Source organism: Colobus angolensis, unplaced genomic scaffold (assembly GCF_000951035.1).
Source record: "Colobus angolensis palliatus isolate OR3802 unplaced genomic scaffold, Cang.pa_1.0 Scaffold74, whole genome shotgun sequence".
In the NCBI taxonomy this organism is placed as follows: Eukaryota; Metazoa; Chordata; class Mammalia; order Primates; family Cercopithecidae; genus Colobus; species Colobus angolensis.
The window spans coordinates 10,863,077-10,882,945 of NW_012121154.1; the positions used below are offsets into that span (position 1 = coordinate 10,863,077).

The 19,869-nt window shown below is 40.4% G+C and overlaps 1 protein-coding gene across 2 annotated transcripts in view; it reads right to left on the reverse strand.

Annotated features, from left to right (window-relative positions):
• Positions 1–19,869, reverse strand: part of SLC26A5 (solute carrier family 26 (anion exchanger), member 5) — a 73,371-nt gene that overhangs the window by 38,582 nt on the left and 14,920 nt on the right. For both annotated transcript variants that reach the window (XM_011927745.1, XM_011927744.1), the window contains exons 3-8: positions 14,121–14,325; positions 13,496–13,635; positions 6,186–6,296; positions 4,615–4,781; positions 3,581–3,745; positions 1,053–1,205 (exon numbers count right to left, since the gene is read on the reverse strand). In XM_011927745.1, coding sequence (XP_011783135.1) covers positions 1,053–1,205; positions 3,581–3,745; positions 4,615–4,781; positions 6,186–6,296; positions 13,496–13,635; positions 14,121–14,272 — 888 coding nt within the window. In that variant the 5' untranslated portion in view covers positions 14,273–14,325. The remainder of the gene's footprint in view (positions 1–1,052; positions 1,206–3,580; positions 3,746–4,614; positions 4,782–6,185; positions 6,297–13,495; positions 13,636–14,120; positions 14,326–19,869) is intronic.

A 19,869-nucleotide genomic window follows, 5' to 3' on the forward strand; every position in this document is an offset into this window, starting at 1 on the left:
CACCACACCTGGCTAATTTTTTGTATTTTTAGTAGAGGCAGGGTTTCACCATGATGGCCAGGCTGGCCTCGAACTCCTGGCCTCAGGTGATCTGCCTGCCTTGGCCTCCCAAAGTGCTGGAATTACAGGTGTGGAGCCATCACACCCAGCCTACTCTTCATTTCTTCTCCTTGTAGCTCCCACACATGTGCAAACAAGTCCCAGGATGCCAAGGGCACTCTATGGGACACTTTGGATATTAAAAGGTCCCCAGTGAAACAGTGACACCTATTGAGCACTGTGCAAGCTTCTAGCTGGCAGTAGTTCACAGTTTGAACACTGTGTTCCTTTCAATAATGCCGTATCTTTGCAAAGCTGGGTGTTCAGTGGTTGCTGTGATGAAAAAGCAGGAACCACATACATATTCATGTGAACAGGAAATGAGGGTAGCAGTGCCCTTTTTGATTCTGAGATTTGAGGATCTATGCAGTTCCCATCAGGCATATGCATTCCATGATTAAATAATTGTGGTTACTTAACATAATAAAATATTTTTATTCCAATTTATGTGCATATTTTTAAAAACAACTATGAAGTTGTTAATAATAAATATTATTAAAGTGTTTGGAACTAACTACTTAATAAATGGAACTGTGAGGTCTTTCTTTTAGCTTAGGAGTGTCAAGGGATGGAGAAAGTTTGGGAACCTTTGCTTTGACAAAACGGAAATGGATTTTTTTTTTAGGTTACTAAAGTAATATGTGCTCATTACAAAAGAATTAGCCAACAAAAATTTGAGGAGAAAATCTTCCATAACCCCATCACTTATAATTATGTTAAAATTTTCATGTATAGTCTTACATATAATTTTAAAAAGCATCTGTGTCTATGTTTTAAGGCTTTTTCTTTTTACTTTCTTGTCAATGAATTTGTCAAATTTCTTTGACAAATTGTAACCTTCTTTTGGCAGAATTGAGAGCAAAAAATTCCTTTCATCCACTTCAAAATCCCTTACAGAAATAAGTAAATGCAGTCGTAGAAGCTGAATAGGTCATTGACCCAAGGTGACTTACCGCAAAGAACTCTAAAGGAATAGGCGCCGGCAATTTCTCTTTAAATCTCTCATTAAACTCCTTGCCACCCAACAGCAAACCAAAAACCATCAGTCCGACGCCTAGGGAACACACGTTGAGGTTTTTAACATTCTGCAACACAGCAACTGTACTCTGTAACACAGTGAACGCTGGATGTTTACATCAGGAAATTGCCCCTGAGAGAGACAGAGACTGTCTAGTGCACTAATTCACATCAGCCATTCCATTGGGTATTTCTAGTTAAAAGTTCTCAGGCTGAAATCTCTCTTTGTAGCTTCCACCAATTAGGAAGTATTTTTACCCAGTCTACAACTTTATAGTTGTTACTCTTTTTTTTTAAATAGTTGTTATTCCTTTTTTTTTTGGAGACACAGTCTTGCTCTGCTGCCCAGGCTGGAGTGCAGTGGCATGATCTTGGCTCACTGCAACCTCTGCCTCCCAGGTTCAAGCGATTCTCCTGCCTCAGCCTCCTGAGTAGCTGGGATTATCAGTGCCTGCTGCCATGCCCAGTTTATTTTGTATTTTTAGTAGACACGGGGCTTCAACATGTTGGTCAGGCTGGTCTCGAACTCCTGACCTCAAGTCATCCGCCCGCCTCGGCCTCCCAAAGTGCTGGGATTACAGGTGTGAGCCACTGCACCCAGCCTTATAGTTATTCCTTTCAAACAATTATTCTTATCATATGCTGATGTCTCAATGTAATATTATAAAATTCAAAAAAGGAACCCTGAAGCTGAGTCCTGAGCACTTGGAAAGAATTAAGGGTTGATAGCAAAGTACTCCAAAGGTAAATACATAGAAAAGCCTTTAGGAGCTCAAAGAAGGAGAAAGTATTGTTAGCAGGACTTTGAAGTCAAGAGTGCTGATGTCTGGGAAAGGAACCCAGGAGAATTAGAGAAGAAATCCACTTAATTATATCCCAGGGTTACCAACTGGGCACCTCAAATATAGTCAGTTCTCATTTGAAACCCAATAAAGTAGACTTCCTGCTCAGCCCAGGCCATGCACCCTTTCCTATCAATGCCTAGAGTACTCAGCATGTTTATTTCCTTTGTGACAAGGCATTTCGAGAAGTCTCAGAGTAAGAAGTACGGTAACAGCTATTATGGGAGACTAAGAATTTTGTTATTTAGAGAATATTCCTAAAGTCTGATTCCATTTTAACCAGTCAATGACTCAATCTAAATGTCACTTCCTCAAAGTGCCTTTCCTAGACCCCTAATCTCAAGGTCTCCCTATTTAACTTTCAGAGCAGCTGGTACTTCTCCTTCATAGCATGCAACACAAATTGTAATTGATTACACATGTATGCAATTAAAGGTTTACTATCTTCCCACTGGACTGAAAGTTCTAGAGGGAAAGGCCTGTATCTTTTCAGCTCACAGCTGCATCTTGGCACCCAGTGCCTAGCACATAAATACCTACAAAGACTACAGGCCTCTCTTTCCAAGGATAGCTTTAACAGCATCTCAGAGGTTTTGATATGTAGTACTTCTATCAATTAATTCTAATTATTTCCTAATTCCCTCTTTATTCATGGGTCATTTAGAAATGTTTTTTGGTTTCTAAATATGTGGGAGTTTTTAAGCTATGTTTAGTTTTTGATTTTTAATTATATTGCACTGTGTGAAAAAACATTGAATTTTTAGAATTGGTGATCAGTTTCACATGATCAATTTCAACATGATCATTTAGTACCATTGTTCCTTAAGTGCTTGCAAATAATTTATATTTTCTCTGAGTGTGGTAAGGGGTCTATGTAACTAAAAGATTTATGTTAGTTAAATCTTTTACAGCCTTATTTTTTTGCTGGTTTGAATTAGCAGTTGGTTTTTTTTTGAGACGGAGTCTCACTCTGTCGCCCAGGATGGAGTGCAGTGGCACGATCTGGTCTCACTACAAGCTCCACCTCCTAGGTTCATGCCATTCTCCTGCCTCAGCCTCCTGAATAGCTGGGACCATAGGCGCCTGCCAAAACACCAGCAAATTTTTTTGTATTTATAGTAGTGATGGGGTTTCACCGTGTTAGCCAGGATGGTCTTGATCTCCTGACCTCGTGATCTGCCCATCTCGGCCTCCCAAAGTGCTGGGATTACAGGCGTGAGCCACGCACCCAGCCTGAACTAGCAGTTTTTGAGAGAGAGAGATGTTCTCCCCTCATGCCTTTAAATTATTTGTTAGTTTCCAAAAAGACCATGATTTGGTTGTAAGAAAAAGCTCTCTCTTCACCTAATTAGAGTGATGGTGCAGTCACCAAATAAAGACCTAGCGAAAAATTCCTTGTGAAGTGGGCAGTATCACATATTAATAATAGAGATTTTAAGGTTTAGTCTTCTTTGTAACACTCTTTTCAGAAAACCTTAGAATAAATGAATTTTTCCTTTTTTATGGAAATTACTGGAGAAAAAGAAAAATGAGTCTTGAAAGTAAAAAGAGATACAGAAGAGAAGTGGGGGAAATAAAGAAGAAAAAACAAGTACCAGAACGTCAGGGAGTTGCTTACTTACATACACCACTGAAAAGATTCCACTGTACCGCTTTGTTTTAACTCCAAACAGATATTTTAACATGGAGGTGAAGACATGCACAGCTGCTGCAGTGGTAAACCCTCGGACCAGAGGCTCTGTGAGATATATGGCCACAAATCCAAACCTACAGACACCTAGGCAAAACTATTTTTTTTTAATGACAAAGAAACAAATGAATCACATGATAGGTCAGGAAGTTAAGACCCACAGCAAATATACAAGTTCTTTCTTGACCATTATCTTTTTTTTTGAGATGGAGTCTCGCTGTGTCACCCAGGCAGTGGCATGGTCTCGGCTCACTGCAACCTCCGCCTCCCGGGTTCAAGTGATTCTCCTGCCTCAGGCTCCTGAGTAGCTGGGACTACAGGTGCATGCCACCACACCCAGCTAATTTTTCTATTTTTAGTAGAGACGGGGTTTCACTATGTTGGCCAGGCTGGTCTTGAACTCCTGACCTTGTGATCCACCTGCCTCAGCCTCCCAAAGTGCTGGGATTAAAGGTGTGAGCCACTGCGCCCAGCCTCTGGAGCATTTTCTAACACTGCAAACTTGTACATGAAGTGGGTAAGTAGCTAACAAATCAATCACTGGTTACACAGAAAACAGTGGAAGGTCTGGAGTGGCTTGGTGCCCCACAGTGCACTGGCCACACTAATGCCTTCCCTGTCTCTCATGGAGCTGGGGGCATGCTTCATCATGTAGACTAAAGTGCATGATCATGATCATTGGTTGTTCCCTCCAAGCAGAGAGGAATATCCTCTCCCAGCACTAATCAATCCTGCTGTGTCAAACTTGTCTTGCCTTTGGGATCTTTAAAGCATCCACCTGAAGCTTGCTTGTTGGTCACTCATAGTTGTGAATAAGGCATGCAGTTGGTCTGCAGTTACTTCCGGAGCTTTGGGGTTTATCTGGCAGATGCCGCCCACAGTGTAGGAAGATCAGCTAAGAGCTCTCAGTAGATACTTGTTAGATTAACAAATGAGACAGTCCATTTCCCCATCTTTGAGCCTTACCTGAATGATTCCTGAAAGTAAGGTCACAGACATGGCGACTTTCACTCTCAAGGCATCTCTGGCCTCTGTGCCATTGGTTGCATTTACTCCTCCTGGAATGACTATATCATCTGGTACTAATCGAACAGCCACACCACCAATCATCAGGCTAATAACAGCAAAAGGACCTGAAATAATGAAGCATGAAGATCCCTGTTCAGGGTTCAAGGACACTATCTAATTCAGAGTATTTGATAGGGTTTTTGCCAGTACACCAAGAGACAAAGTTGAGGTCAAGAAGTCATGCTTGAAAGAAGGCTACACTCCCTTCTTTAGTGTCCTGCCTCTGGTGTGTGAGTAACCACGTGTGTGTGCATGCAGACTGTATTTTCCAAAAATAGACATAGCAATATCTTCCATCCACCTACTCTTCTTGACATTTCCCCATCAGGAGGTGGAGTCTAATTTCTCCTTGAATCTGGGTTGGCTTTGACTTGTTAGTAAACAAAACAATGCAGCAGAAGTGAAGCTGTGTGACTTCCGAGGCTTGGTAATAAAAGGGCTGCAACTTCCACCTTCCGCTGAAGCCGAGTCACCATGTGTAAGAAAGCTCCAACTAGGCTAAGTGGAGAATTCCTGGCACTGCATGGAGAAAGGAAGGCAGGGAAGAGGGAAGGGAGAGGGGAAAAGGGAGAGAGGAAGAATTACCCAGACCAGTCCTTCCCAAGTCCTGACCTGCAGGCACTATGGAAGATACAAACACGATTGTTGTTGTAAAGCTGCTACATTTTGAGGGTATTTGTTACCAAACAGCAGATATCTGGAAAGTGTGTGTGTGCTAGGTGGTAGCCTTATGCAATACCAGGACTATTATGAAATCCATATGCTTTTGATAAACTGAAAATATGTACAATTCAGAGCCCCAAATATGACAAAAATGAAATATGTGAATAGCGATTAGGAACTTGAAGTACTACCATTAGTACAAAAATAAAAACCAGATGCTGGCAAATTACATTATGAAATGAAGCATTTATCTCATTTCACAGATTTCAACAATTGCCCTTTTACACAAGAAAATTGTCTTTTTTATTATTCCAAGATTATAAGAAAGTTGTAAGTTCTAGAAATCTTGGGAGGCGTGTAGTTTTTTTTTTGAAATGGAGTCTTGTTCTGTTGCCCAGGCTGGAGTGCAGCGGTGCGATCTCAGCTCACTGCAACCTCCGCCTCCTGGGCTGAAGCAATTCTCCTGCCTCAGCCTCCTGAGCATCTGGGATTACAGGCACCCGTCACCAAGCCTGGCTAATTTTTATATTTTTACAAAGAGATGGGGTTTCACCATGTTGGTCTGGCTGGTCTCAAACTTCTGACCTCAGGCAATCTGCCCGCCTCGGCCTCCTAGAGTGCAGGGATTACAGGGGTGAGCCACCACGCCTGGCCGAGTGTAGGTTTTTAAAGCACCTGTCGTGCATGCAGTAACAAAAGTTGTTATAAAGATAATTTTTAATAACGACCATGCTATTTCTTTGGCACATTGCAAAGGCTGGAAATACACAAGGGAAGGTAGTAGAATATCAAGTATAAGCTTTTACCTATTGATATGTGTCTGGAGGTTCCAAAAAAACAATACATGATAACGGGATAAAATGAAGAGTACAGGCCAAATATCGGAGGCACAGCTGCCAGCATTGCAAACGCTAAGCCTGTGGGATTAAAAACCGAACAGAAATGGGAGATCATTAGAAGACAGAGGGGTTACATGTGTTTTTCTCTTGGTTCTTTATTTCTGATGAACGAGTGAAGCCCATCTTAATTTAAGCTGCAACCTACCCTACCCCAATCCTGCACATCATCTTACCTTGTTGCTGATAGAGTCCAGGATGAGACAGTTTCCATTGTCATCTCCTTTTTGCCAGTGGGTGATTTTTTTTTCTGCTTTATTCTTTCACAAATTAGATAAAAGCAGAAAAAAAGTCTTATCTTAGTGGGTGCCATTGTAATTTGGTGTTGATGCACAAATGCGAGCTCTTTCTCCAATGGGGTGATTTTGTGGGTTCTCTGGAGACCCCTTTGCAATGAAGGACTCCCAGTTACTATGCCCTAACTATGTAATGCTCCTTCCTCCTGACTCTTAGATATCCTCCCTCCAACTCTTATCAGAAGGTACGGCTTTCCAGGTAATTTCGGCTAGCGTATGCTCATCCTGTAGGCAGTCTTCTTCGGCAGGTACCTATCAAATGAGCCAAGCCTCGTTACCTTCCAGGATGCTCGGTTATCCAATGGGAAAGCTTGGCATTTAACTCGCAAGAAACTTTGGAAGTGCAGGTCACACCCTCTGGAGGATTCTTTCCCTCACTCTGCTGTCCTAGGCAGTTCACATCATCCTTGACACATTTTTTTTTTAAATAGACTTTTTAGAGCAGTTTAGGTTCACAGCAAATTGAGCAAAAGATACAGAGGTTTTCCATATATCCCCTGCCCTTATGTATGCACAGCCTCCCCCACTATCAACATCCCCCTCCAGAGTGGCACATCTGTTACGAGTGATGAACCCACACTGACCTATCATTATCACCCAAAGTCCACAGTTTACATTAGGTTTACTCTTGGTGTGGTACAGTCTATGCAAATGTACAATGACAGGTAGCCACCACGATAATATGATATAAAGTAGTTTCACTGGTTAGAAATTCTCTGTGGCCTATTCATCCTTCCCTCCCCCCGTCCCCTGGAAACTAATGATCTTTTCACTGTCTTTTCAAAGACAGTCTTGCTCTGTCACCCAGGCTGGTGTGCGGGGGCATGTTCACGGCTCACTGTAGGCACAACCTCCCAGCCTCAAGCAATCCTCCCACCTCAGCCTCCCTAGTAGTTGAGACTACAGGTGTGCACCATCACACTTGGCTAATTTCTGTAGAGACAGAGTTTCCCCATGTTTTCCAGGCTGGTCTTGAACTCCTAGGCTCAGGCAATGTGCCCAGCTCAGCCTCCCAAAGTGCTGGGATTACAGGCATGAGTCACTGTGCCTGGCCAGTTTGGCCTTCTTTAGAATGTCGTTCAGTTGGGATCATACAGTATTAAGCTATATCAGGTTGACTTCTTTCACGAAGTAATATGCTTTTAAGTTTCCTTTATGTCTTTTCATGGCTTGATAGCTCATTCCTTTTTAACATTGAATATTTCATTGTTTGGATGTACCACAGTTTAACCATTCATCTACTGAAGTCCATCTTGATTGCTTCCAAGGTTTGGCAATTATGAATAAAGCTGCTATAAACATCCACGTGCAGGTTCACTTGAAAGTTTTTTAAAAACTTTAGTTTTTAGAGCAGCCGGACGTTTTCATGCAAGATTTAGGCAGCAGTCTCCACAAACTCCAGGGGGTGCTGCTCAGCGCTCTGAGTAGCTTTCTTGCAGTCCTTCCTTACTTGACTGCAGGTGAAGGGGAAATGGATAGGGTTTTAACCTCTCCCTGGAAAATTCTCATTCCAAGTCAGTCTTCTCGTTCCCTCATATATTCTGTTAAAAGTGACACACTCAAGAGAGCCTGGGTCATTCATTCATAGTTCGGGATAGATTGACTGGCATCCCTCTTCCAAATGTATAGGCAATAAGCACTCTTTGTTCTCAGCTTTGGGGGCTCAGCCAAATTTCTGGGACAACTAAAAAACTCATTTAATGCACTGTTACGCTGTGGAGGAGACAGCTTTAGCAAAAGAAGAGTTGGGAAAGCATCCTAACTTCATGTATAATAACATGGTCACTCGAATGTTGTTAAAAAAATTTATTTCTAGCAAAGAAATGCATGCATACGATTTAAAAAGCCAAGCAGCAAAGGCTCTCTGGAAAAGCCAGCTCTTTTCTGCTTACCCCTCTTCCTGCAGGTTTTGCTCCTCAGAGCCAAAGACTTCCAACTCGTGTAGCTGTTTTTCTCTATTTACCTCCATTTTCCTAAATCAGCATTCTCAAAGGAGAGCGCTCCCCCACCTCCACTTCTGGCAGGAGACATTTAGGGATGTCTGGAGACATTTTTGATTATGATGATGGGGGAGGGGGTGGGAGTATTACTGGCATCTAGTGGGTGAAGGCCAGGGGTACTGCTAAACACCCTACACTACACAAGACAGGCCCCCCCAAAACAAACAAGTAAATGGCATGAGGTTGAGAAACACTATTCTAAATATGTTTGTATCATGATTTCTCAATTTATCCATTTTAGACGCAAACTTAATTTTCCATTATGTTTACCTTTTCAGCTTTTCATTATGTGACTTTTTTCTTTCTAGTTTGAGATCCTCTATTGATTCCTGGTATTCTATATTTTACTATGGTGTGCCTTGTTTTATTTTTCATTTATTCTGCTGGGTATTTTATGATTCCTCTCAGTCTGAAAACACATGTATTTCAGTCCTGGGGATTACTCTTTGATCATTTCTTCCTTCTGTTTACTCTCTCTTTCTGGAAGTCCTATTAGATGTATGATGGGACATCAGGCTTGATCCTCTGGTCTTCTTACGTTTTCTCTCTTACTGTCTTTTGCTTCTACTTCCAAGAGATTTCCTCTACTTTGTCTTCCAACTCTGACTAAATATTTATTCCAGGTATCACATTTTTAATTTCTATGAGCTCTTTCTTGTTCTCTGAATGCTCTTTTCAAAATAGCATCCTGTTTTTGTTTCAGAGACTCAATGTGTTTTTGTTAGGATACTATAAAGTTTTTTATTTTGCCCTGTTATTTCTGTTCCTTATGAATTCTTTTTTGAATGATTTGGTCTCTTTCTTGAAGCTTCATGTGTATTGGCTCTCTGTTTACTGATGGGCCTTATTGTAGGACAACTGGGTGGCCAGCCAGCATCTTTACTGGGGGACCTCCATTTGTCACTATGGGTCTTTTATAGGTCACCATCTGCTTTGGGCTATAAGATTTTTTGCAGGCACTTTGAAGCAAACAAAGTAGAGCAAGGGAACAGCCTTTGTTGACTCACAGTTCAGTGTGCAGACTTTTAGTTAACTTTCCTCACATCTCTTGGTATTTTTATCCTACCATCCACTGCATCATGTAGGTGTGGGGGCCTGAGTGTATTGATGCTACTGATTGCAAAGATTTTGAACCCGTTCCCTTGCTTTTAGCCTTCTGCCTGACTTACAGCTTTCACAATACTTGGGGCCTCCAGTTTCCCAGTGTAAGTGTACGTACCTACATTTAAGCTTCTCTAATGATTCAGCTGCCACTTGTCCATCTGCTTGCCATATATACATTTCTCCTGTTCCACTGTGTCTCCCCTCTCATGTTCTTCCTTCTTGCTAGTTTATACCATTTCCCCTTTCATTGTCATTTTAGAGAAATTTTTAAGACAATTAGAGATAAGAGCATACTTTCACTCTGACATGCTTAACACAAAATTTTTTTGGTAATTTAAATTATTTATCAATCACAAGAAATGTATTTACTTCCTTTTAGATCTCTATCTTTGCTATATTGTTTTTCATACTTATCTATCTTCATTAATAATGAGCAGAAAAATGCCTTTCCAATGCAAATGATTGTGGGATGATCTGTGTCTCTCAGCAGTGTTCCACCTACTGAATCATTCCCTGATTTGAAATAATTTCTTCCTTTCTGTAATAATGTACACTCCTAGTTTTCCTTTCCAGATACTTTTCTATTTCTTCTGCTGTTTGGTCTTTAATGTTGGACAGAGCTTGATCTTAGCTCCGTTCTCTTTTCACTCCACATTCTCTCCCTAGGTGCCGTGGTCTATTGCCATGGTTTAAATGCTTTCTATAGGTCAAAGATTCCACAGCTGATATCTCTAGCCCCTACCTCTCTTTTGGGCTCATCATATATTAAATACAAACATGAAATATCTACTTATCTCACAAGCATCTCAAATTTAACATAATCAGACTTACTCTTCAATCCTATTCCTGTCATCTTTTTTATTATTTTTTATGTTTTGAGATGGAGTTTTGCTCTTGACACCCAGGCTGGAGTGCACTGGCACGATCTCAGCTCACTGCAACCTCCGTCTCCCAGGTTCAAGTGATTCTCCTGCCTCAGCCTCCCTAGTAGCTAGGACTACAGGTGCGTGCCACTATGCCTGACTTATTTTGTATTTTTAGTAGAGATGGGGTTTCACTATGTTGGTCAGTCTTGAACCCCTGACCTCAGGTTATCCACCCACCTCGGCTTCCCAGTGTTGGGATTACAGGCATGAGCCACCATACCCAGTCCTGTCATCTTTATTATGTCTGCAATTGACACCTCCATCCCTCAGGTGTTTGAAACCGCAATCTGGAAGTCATTCTTGACCATCCCTCTTCTTCACCATCCCCACACATCCAACCCATAAGCCCAGTTGTCTTAAAGTTATTGTTGACACGCCCTCCTCCTTCTTTCTAAGTTAATCCAACAGCCAGTTTTGCTGATCTCACCTACAACATATATGTCTTTCCAATTCTTTCCATTCTTACAGCCACCATTCTAGTTCAAGATGGAAGAAGGTCAGCTGGTTGAAGTAAGTTTGCAGAATGATGGTGAAAATTCAACCAGGCAGAATCCTGAGGAGTTCTTCGAGTATGAGCTTGCGTGGTTGTCGGCAGACATTCCTGCAGCTCCATCAGTCCAGCTTGACTGAATGTCAGTTTGACTTCTGCTTCCTGTTTTGGACACTGAGCCCTTATCTGCTTCTCACCCTGCCCTTGCCTCTGCCTTTGAATCTGTCCCTTTATCTATTCTTGGGGTGATGGCACCAAAATGATTGTGGGAATCTGTCCCAAATCTGCAAGATTTTGTATAATAGATTTAATAAATATGGTAAATCAGTCACTCGGAAAATTAAAAACAAAGCCAATTGCTCATTAGGGGAAGTGATTTTTTTTTTTTTTTGACAGTTTTTTGGAAACTGGCTACAAGGGAATTGATTTTTGGACAGCTGACCTAGAGCTGTTCAAGCCAATATCACCTTTGCCTACCATGAGCTGCTGTCACCTCTACCTGGTCTCCTCACATCCATTCTGGTGCCCCTCCCACTGCCCAAATCCATTCCCCCAACGGCAGTCTTCAGTGACCTCTTACAGAGTGATATGGTTTGTCTGTGTCCCTACCCAAATCTCATCTTGAATTGTAGCTCCCATAATTCCCATGTGTTGTGAGAGGGACCCAGTTGGAGATAACTGAATCATGAGGGTGGGTCTTTCCCATGCCGTTCTCATGGTAGTAAGTCTCATGAGACCTGATGATTTTATAAAGGGCAGTTCCCTACACAAGCTCTCTCTTGCCTGCCACCATGTAAGATGTGACTTTGCTCATTTGCCCTCTGCCATGATTGTGAGGCCTCCCCAGCCACATGGAACTCTGAGTTCATTAAACCTCTTTTTCTTTATAAATTGCCAAGTCTCAGGTATGTTTTTATTAGCAGTGTGAGAAGACTTATGCACAAAGAAAACCTAAATAAAAAGTAATGCTGATAGCTTTTCACTGCACTCAGAATGAAACCCAAAAATGGCCTAAGAAGACTCTGCAGGCCTGCCTGTCCCCACCTCACCTGCCACTGCCCCCTGCTCCCTCACACTCCTAGAACAATGCTTTTCCATTCATTCTTTGTCCCACATCTAATTCTTTTCCTACTCAGTGCCTTCACACATGCTATTCCTTCTGCCTGAAATGCATTTTCTCTTATTCTTGACCTGAGTCAGGTCTCAGCTCAAACCTCATTTCCTGGATCCACTATTCTTTTTCTTTTTTTCCAATGGAGTCTTGCTCTGTTGCCCAGGCTGGAATACAGTAGCACGATCTCAGCTTACTACAACCTCTACCTCCCAGGTTCAAGCGATTCTCCTGCCTCAGCCTCCTGAGTAGCTGAGACTATAGGCACATGCCACCATGCGCAGCTAATTTTTATATTTTTAGTATAGATGGGGTTTCACCATGTTGGCCAGACTGATCTTGAACTCCTTACCTCAGGTGATCCACCCACCTTAGCCTTCCGAAGTGCTGGGATTACAGGTGTGAGCCACCACAGCCAGCCCTAGATCTACTATTTTTATTTCACAATACCTTATCTTTTCCTTCATTGTGCTTCTCATTGTAATTAAAATATTTCTATGTGCCTTTTTCTGCTTAGCATCTCATGCCTTGATTGGATGGTTAGTGAGCTCCATGAGGACAGTGAGCCAGGTAGGTGCCTAATAAATATGTACTATTTAGAATACATGAATGAATTAATGAATAAGTTAATGAATATTTTCTTAAGTTCTTATACGACATATAAAATCACAGAGTTGCTGCAATATACTACAGGAATTTAGCATATCATAGTCCCTTGTAATTAGAATATGGACTCAGAAGCCACAAACCTTCACAACAACCATAACAACAAAATGTTTCTTGAGTGACTGACTTAGCAAGTGGCAAGATAATGCCCAACCAGTGTAATGATCTGCAAAACATTTTCTACTATTAATATCCTTGGAGCTTTTTTTTGGAGACAGGGTCTCACTCTGTCTCCCAGGCTGGAGTGAAGTAGTACGATCAGAGCTCCTCACAGCCTTGAACTTCAGGGCTCATATGATCCTCCTGTGTCAGCCTCTCAAGTAGCTGAGACTACAGGCATGCCCAGCTGTGTTGTTTTTGTTTGTTTTTTCAAAGGTAGAGACAGTGTCTCACTTTGTTGTCCAGGCTGGTCTCCAATTCCCAGTCTGAAGTGATCCTCTCACCTTGGCCTTCCAAAGTGCCGAGATTACAGGTTTAAGGACTACATGCTTCTGAGGAATACCTTTAGACAGGTAAAGGTTACTAGAAAGATATGATAAAAATTACAAATTTGCAATCATGATGAAATAAACAGAAGGTCAAGCATTTGTTTGAGGACAGCAAGGGGGGAAAGAAAGATCTACTAACCTTGAGGAAGCTGAAGCACCCCTGTGCTTATGCCTGAGACCAAGTCACCCAACACATATTCCTTGAATTTGTATGCTGGCAGCCATTTAGTTATGGGTAGGAACATATAAATGATATTTCTTATTTTTTTAGGAGTACATCTGAAAGGACAAAGACAGACAGAGATAAAGTTATAAATGAGAAACATCTCTGTAGAATTCAAACCAAAGCACTTTCCATTCCTTATTCCCAGGAGCAATCTGGAAAAATTTCCAATTGGTGATTCAGGATGTTGCCAGACAGGGTAGGAGTCAGGGGTGGGGAAAAAAAGAGAGTAGCTGGAATATTCCTGGGACACAAAAGGTATTTTGAAGGTGGGTGGAGAATTAGAAAGTGTGCTGGTTGTGTTAACATTTACACAGACAAAAGGCATAGTAGGAATTCAATAAATATGATGAAATTCATGATGAAGCCTCTGTACAGATATCCAACACTGATTGAACCTCGTGAACAGCTTTGCAAACCATGATGGCTCAGCATTCATTTTTTTCTCCACTTCACCAAACAGATTTTCTTTACACATTTGACCTTGTGCCTCTCATAACTAAATGATACAATAACAGAAACAGGTTAAAATGCAACATACGTGAATGCCTGTTTCAGCTTATCCGCAATGGAATCTGGAACCTTGTCCTTAGTGTGTAGTCTTTCCTGGAGGACCGGATGACTAAAGATAGGCCTTTCCACATAGTACCTCTGGGTTGCTGCAAGGATTTCATTTTCTTCAGCATGATCCATAGTACTCTGAAATCATTCATTAATAGCAGGAGACAAGCATTTCCTGAGTGTTACTAGGAGAAAAAAGAAAAAATCCATTTTACATGCCAAAATCCTACTGAAGACTTTTCCTAAGCATTTCTTCTTTGTGGTGTTCCAAGCTCTTCTGAGGCTTTCTTTGGACACTCCAGAGGACCTAATAGATTGATCTGTATATAGGAGGCAGTAATTAATGAAATCAAAATAAAAAAAAAAAAACAAAACTGACTTATTCCCTCACAGGTTAATGTGTATACTTTTAACAAAAGCTCATATTAAGTGCAATGGCTAAATACTACAGTCAGTTGCCTCTAGGTCCATATAAGAGGAATTGCAAATCAGGTTAATTTTGACCAGCTATATGTCAAGGAAACAGAAAAAAAGAGTATGATCAGTCCTTAAATTGACTCAATGTTTCTTAAAGCTATATTAGCCTCCCTTCTAATTCTATATTTACGGTTGATTACTCTTTAAATTATTCTATGGTTCAGAGCTGAGGCTTATATGTCTGAGGGAAGTTGCTGGTGACCTGTGTGAAAGGCAATAAGTTAAAACATCAGCACATTATTCTAATATTGTTTTGAAGTTGATTACATTGTCATGTTTTTGATTATTAGAATGACTGATAGTTTTTTTCATTGCTACATAGTGATACTACTTATATGAGTAAAAGAAATGATTAAAGAATAAAAATACAGCATATTTGTGCATATGGAGATATGTACAAGAATGTTTTCTGCAGCCTTATAACAGTGAAACATTGGAAAAAATCTAAATGTCTACTTGTATGCAGTTAAAAAATACATTTTGGTATATTCATAAATTTAATTCTATATAGTAATTAAAAGAAACACACTACATCTATATGTGTCATCATTAAATCTCAGAGACAATTTTCAATAAAAATGTAAGGCACAGATGAATACTGAGAGGATTCAATTATTTAAAGTTTAAAAACATAAAATAATAGTATATGTTATTACATATATTTGTAGTAAAAGTATAAAACCACTCTTGACAACAATAAACACTGAGATCAGGTTGGTGTTACCTCCAGAGAGAGAGGGAAATGAGACTAAGAAGGGTTAGTAGAGGGCTTCTACTAACTGTATCTGCAATGTTTTAGTTTGTAAAAAAAGAACTGGCACAAAGACAGCAAAATGTGAAGATTTTATTATGCTGCTTAGTAAGTAAACTGGTGCTTGTTACATGATTGTTTGTACTTGTCTGTACATTCGAACTACATACCTCATAATAAAATATTAAAAGCACAACAACAAAAGCCAGTGTTCCCAACTGAAGGAAGTTAATGGCAGAGCAGGCAGAGGTTAACGTGAATGCATGGTTAAGTGCCTGTGTGGTGACTGTGGAATTGTGAGGGCTATTAATGTTGGTCAGTACAACTCCTTCACAGTGAAAACTCAGGTTTTCATCAAAATAAAATCACATTCAAATTTAAATGAAGGCTGGGCATGGTAGCTCACACCTGTAATCCCAGCACTTTGGGAGGCCGAGGTGAGTGGATCACCTGAGGTCAGGAGTTCAAGATCAGCCTGGCCAACATGGAGAAAACCTGCCTCTATTGAAAAAAACAAAATTAGCTGAGAGTGGTGGCACATGCCTGTAATCCCAGATACTTGGGAGGCTGAGACAGGAAAATCACTTGAACCTGGGAGGCAGAGGTTGCAGTGAGCTGAGATTGCACCAGTGCACTCCAGCCTGGGCAACGAGAGTGAAACTCCATCTCAAAAAAAACAAAACAAATTGATATCAGGGTTGTGTATGATCTACCACAAAATATTATGCAAAATAAATACCTATGTCCAAAGAGGCTGAAAATTCAAGAGCCTATAAGAAAAAGAAATTATGGCAGCAAATGCAACCAAGTGCCATTAAGGATGATATTAAAATGTTAACAGTTTGACTGTTTTTGTTTTTTTCAAATTCAAGTTGAAACTTAACCCCCAATACAAGAGTATTATGAGGTGTGGTCCTTAGGAACTGATTGATCATGTGGGCTCCAGAGTCCTCACGAATGGGATTATAAAAAGACTTAGCAGAGGGAGTTCACCCCCTTTCATCCGTTCTGTCCCTTCCGCCATGTGAGGATACAGCATTCCTCCTCTCCAGAGGATGATGCAATGAGACAACATCTTGGAAGCAGAGACCCCTGGCCCTTACCAACTGCTGCCTTGTTCTTGGACTTCCCAGACTCCAGAACTGTGAGAAATAAATTTCTATTGTTTATAAATTTCTGTCTGTGGCATTTTGTTATAGCAGCTCATATGAACTAAGAAATGGTAAATCTGGAGAACGAGAATGTTGCAGAACCCAAGAAAAAAAGATTATATGTTTTTTGTTTCAGACTAGCAAGGCGGGTTGGCCACCTCTCATCCAGCTCTTTAGGGCCACTCTAGGAACTCATCAAAATACAAGAATGACTGGGATGATGTATGAGTGGAGTTTGACACATCACAAACCCTACCACTGGCTTCCATCTGCCCTAACTCCTCCAGATCATTACATGACATCATTATAAAACCATTTGTCATCCAGGCAGCATACCGTGCTGCTTTAAGCCTCTGTGCCCATCTAGAGTTTCAATTCATTCTAGTAAGAGATGTTGTTTCTTTCCCTTCACTCCTTCCATTTTCCCCACAGCCTAATCATTCTATCTTCCAAGCCCTTGTTGTCTTGTGCTTCTCTGTGAAGTCTCCCCTCACTTATAATCCTTTATGAAATAGGCCTATGCATGTTACTTTGTATACTCTTCCATTCTTCTATTCTAATAGAAACATTAATCTCCTCTTCTAAACTGTAAATTCCTTGAGACAATATCATACTCTGAATTCCCAGGACCTATCTCAGCACTTGTATCCTAGGAGGTGCTCAGTAACTGGGGGGTGAATGAAATCTTTGAATGGGTATGTTATGATTATTGATAATGCATGCCATGCTTCCTCTCTAATCTTTCATCTTGTAGATTACGTCTGCTTTAAACTTTTACTATTATTCTTTGTAGACATCATCTTCTTAGTTTTCTTTTGTCCTAGTTCAGAAAGGTAATTTCTTCCTTCATGTGGCCACTCGAAGAGAAAAGGAACAGGTAGACCTGAGGAAGGTTTAATAAGAATCACACTCTGGTTTTTCTCCTGCTGCAGAAACTCAGTTTTACCATTGATTTTCCTGTTACTCCACAGGAGTTTGCTCAGCTGTCGACTGGGTGAATTATGATGACCATATCTAGGGATGTTTTATCACCTACAAGGCAGTGGCGACCAAATGTGGCCAATCATCACAGTGGTCTGGGAAGGGCTTGAATTACTGGGTTCAGGGCCTTACCCTGAACCTACACAGTTAGGATTTCCATTGGGTGAGGCCCGAACAATGGGTATTCACTACTTGTGGGTGTAAACATGTGTCCCTTACCCATGTATGTGGCAACCTTTTCTGGAGATTTCAGGGCAACAGAATGGTTTACACTGAAGCATAGCAGAGAAAACACTCAAAATACAAGGCATCTCTATCTTTAGTCTTAAGAGTCCTTTGGCTATCCCCAACATCAGGAATTCCTCGTGACACCCGTGAATCTGAGAGTATAAAGACAAGAGGGTGGTCACTTATCACCCCCTTATTTCTCCTTCTCCCAGAACCTCAAAATTTCTTCTATTTCATTAAGCAGAGCAATTATATTTATGTATTAAAATTTCCCCAGGACATGCAGTTGATCAGCTAGATAGGTACTTGATATATTGAAAACACTGACTTTCAACTCTGGCTAAACCCAGAACTTCCTCAGGTACTTTTACAGAACACTAATGCTTAGGCTCCACACCCGACCAATTATAGCACGGCCTCCAGGGGGCAGGCTTGGGCATTTCTTTATAGCATCCTAAGATGGTTCTAATAAGCAGTTTAAGTTGAGAACCACTGGCTTAGAATCTGAGAGAGAGAGAGAAATACATATGAAAAATAGGTAAGAAAAATCACAAAGAAATATTTGAAAATGAAAGCCAATTATAGATGTTGAAGAAACTAATACTGAATCAGTGACATGATTAAAGCCACATGAAATCATGTTTAAAGTAAGCTTTATGATATTATACATCATATATAGAAGACATAATACAAAATAATAAATGTAATTGCCATAATATGCTGACTGAAAAGTACACGAAATGAGTTTGGAAGAGGATTAAAATAAGGACATAATTTAGTGGTAAAAAGAGCTTTTTCAAATTTGCCATTTTCATTTAGGGCCATTCTCAGCCATGGCTGAGAACCAATGCCCTTGGAGTCACCTGGGCAGTTTCAAATACTGATGCCTGACTCTATTTCCAGGGATTCTGGTTTAATTGGTCTGCAAAGCAGACAGGGATTGAGAGCTTAAGAAGCTCTCAGGTGATTCTATTGCAGCTAAGGTTCAAAACCATTGACTCAGGAGATGGCAAAACACCCTCACCCACCCATCCATGTGCCCACCGCCCAAACAAACAAAAAGAAAAAAAACTAAATAGGGTGCAAATAAATTCTGCGCAATGCATCATAGCACTATTTTTACTTATGTGTGTCTGCAAAATATTTAATACAAATTACAAAAGAGTACTATTTGGCTTAGGTTTCTCAAGCAAAGTCTTGTTTCTATGCATATATTCTCACAACAAAAGAGAGTTGTGTGGAGGTGGGCAGTGTAACATCCACTATACTTCAGGCAAATGCAGTCTTAACTGTCACAACCATTTCCTTGTGGGTTTCAATTAGGAGCAAATCTCAAACAAATTGAGATCTCAAAACATTAGATGGATTTTCTAAAGCATTAAGATATGCACTATCTGTAGGGCTGCCAGAGTAGGAGGAGGCTCAGTTAAATTTGCATGTTAAATAATCGAGAAACAAACTTTTAGTATAAGTATGTCTCAAATATTGCATAGGATATAATTATATTAAAAATATTCTTTGTTTGTCTCAACTTTAACTGGGTATCTTGTATTTTTCTTTGCTAAATCTGGCAACCTTAACTCTCTGTAGGTTAGGAAGAGACACAGAGAAGAGACGACTTCTCAAATATTTTTGAGATACTGGCACCCTGGCTATAATCTATGTCCTTTTTGAGAGAGCTGGTTGGTAGTTCAAGGACGTTTCAAGTGGAAAAGGAAAGGAGAAGAAGATATAATGAAAGGCTGTCCTTTTGGGGGAATTTTTATTTGCATCAACAACGATTAAATAATTAAAGCCTCGAAGGCTATCAATAACCATCTTATCAGAGGCAGAAAGGCAAAGTAACCAAGGAACCAACACTAGGAGATCAAATAACCAGACTCTTATACGACAGATAAAGAGTTTCCAGTGTGCTGATTGAAATTATAAATCACCAAATTGTAAAAGTACAAAAATCCTTACATGAGAAAAGTCACTTACTAAGATCACCAAAATGGACACATCTTCTGGCAGGTCCTCAAACATAAAATACTAATGATAGCAAAGCAAATTGACCTAGAGCTTCAAGGTCCATTTCCCCACAGCTATGAAGGGAGGAATTTTAAGGTAATGCTGAACATTTTTCATCTTTTTTTTTTTTT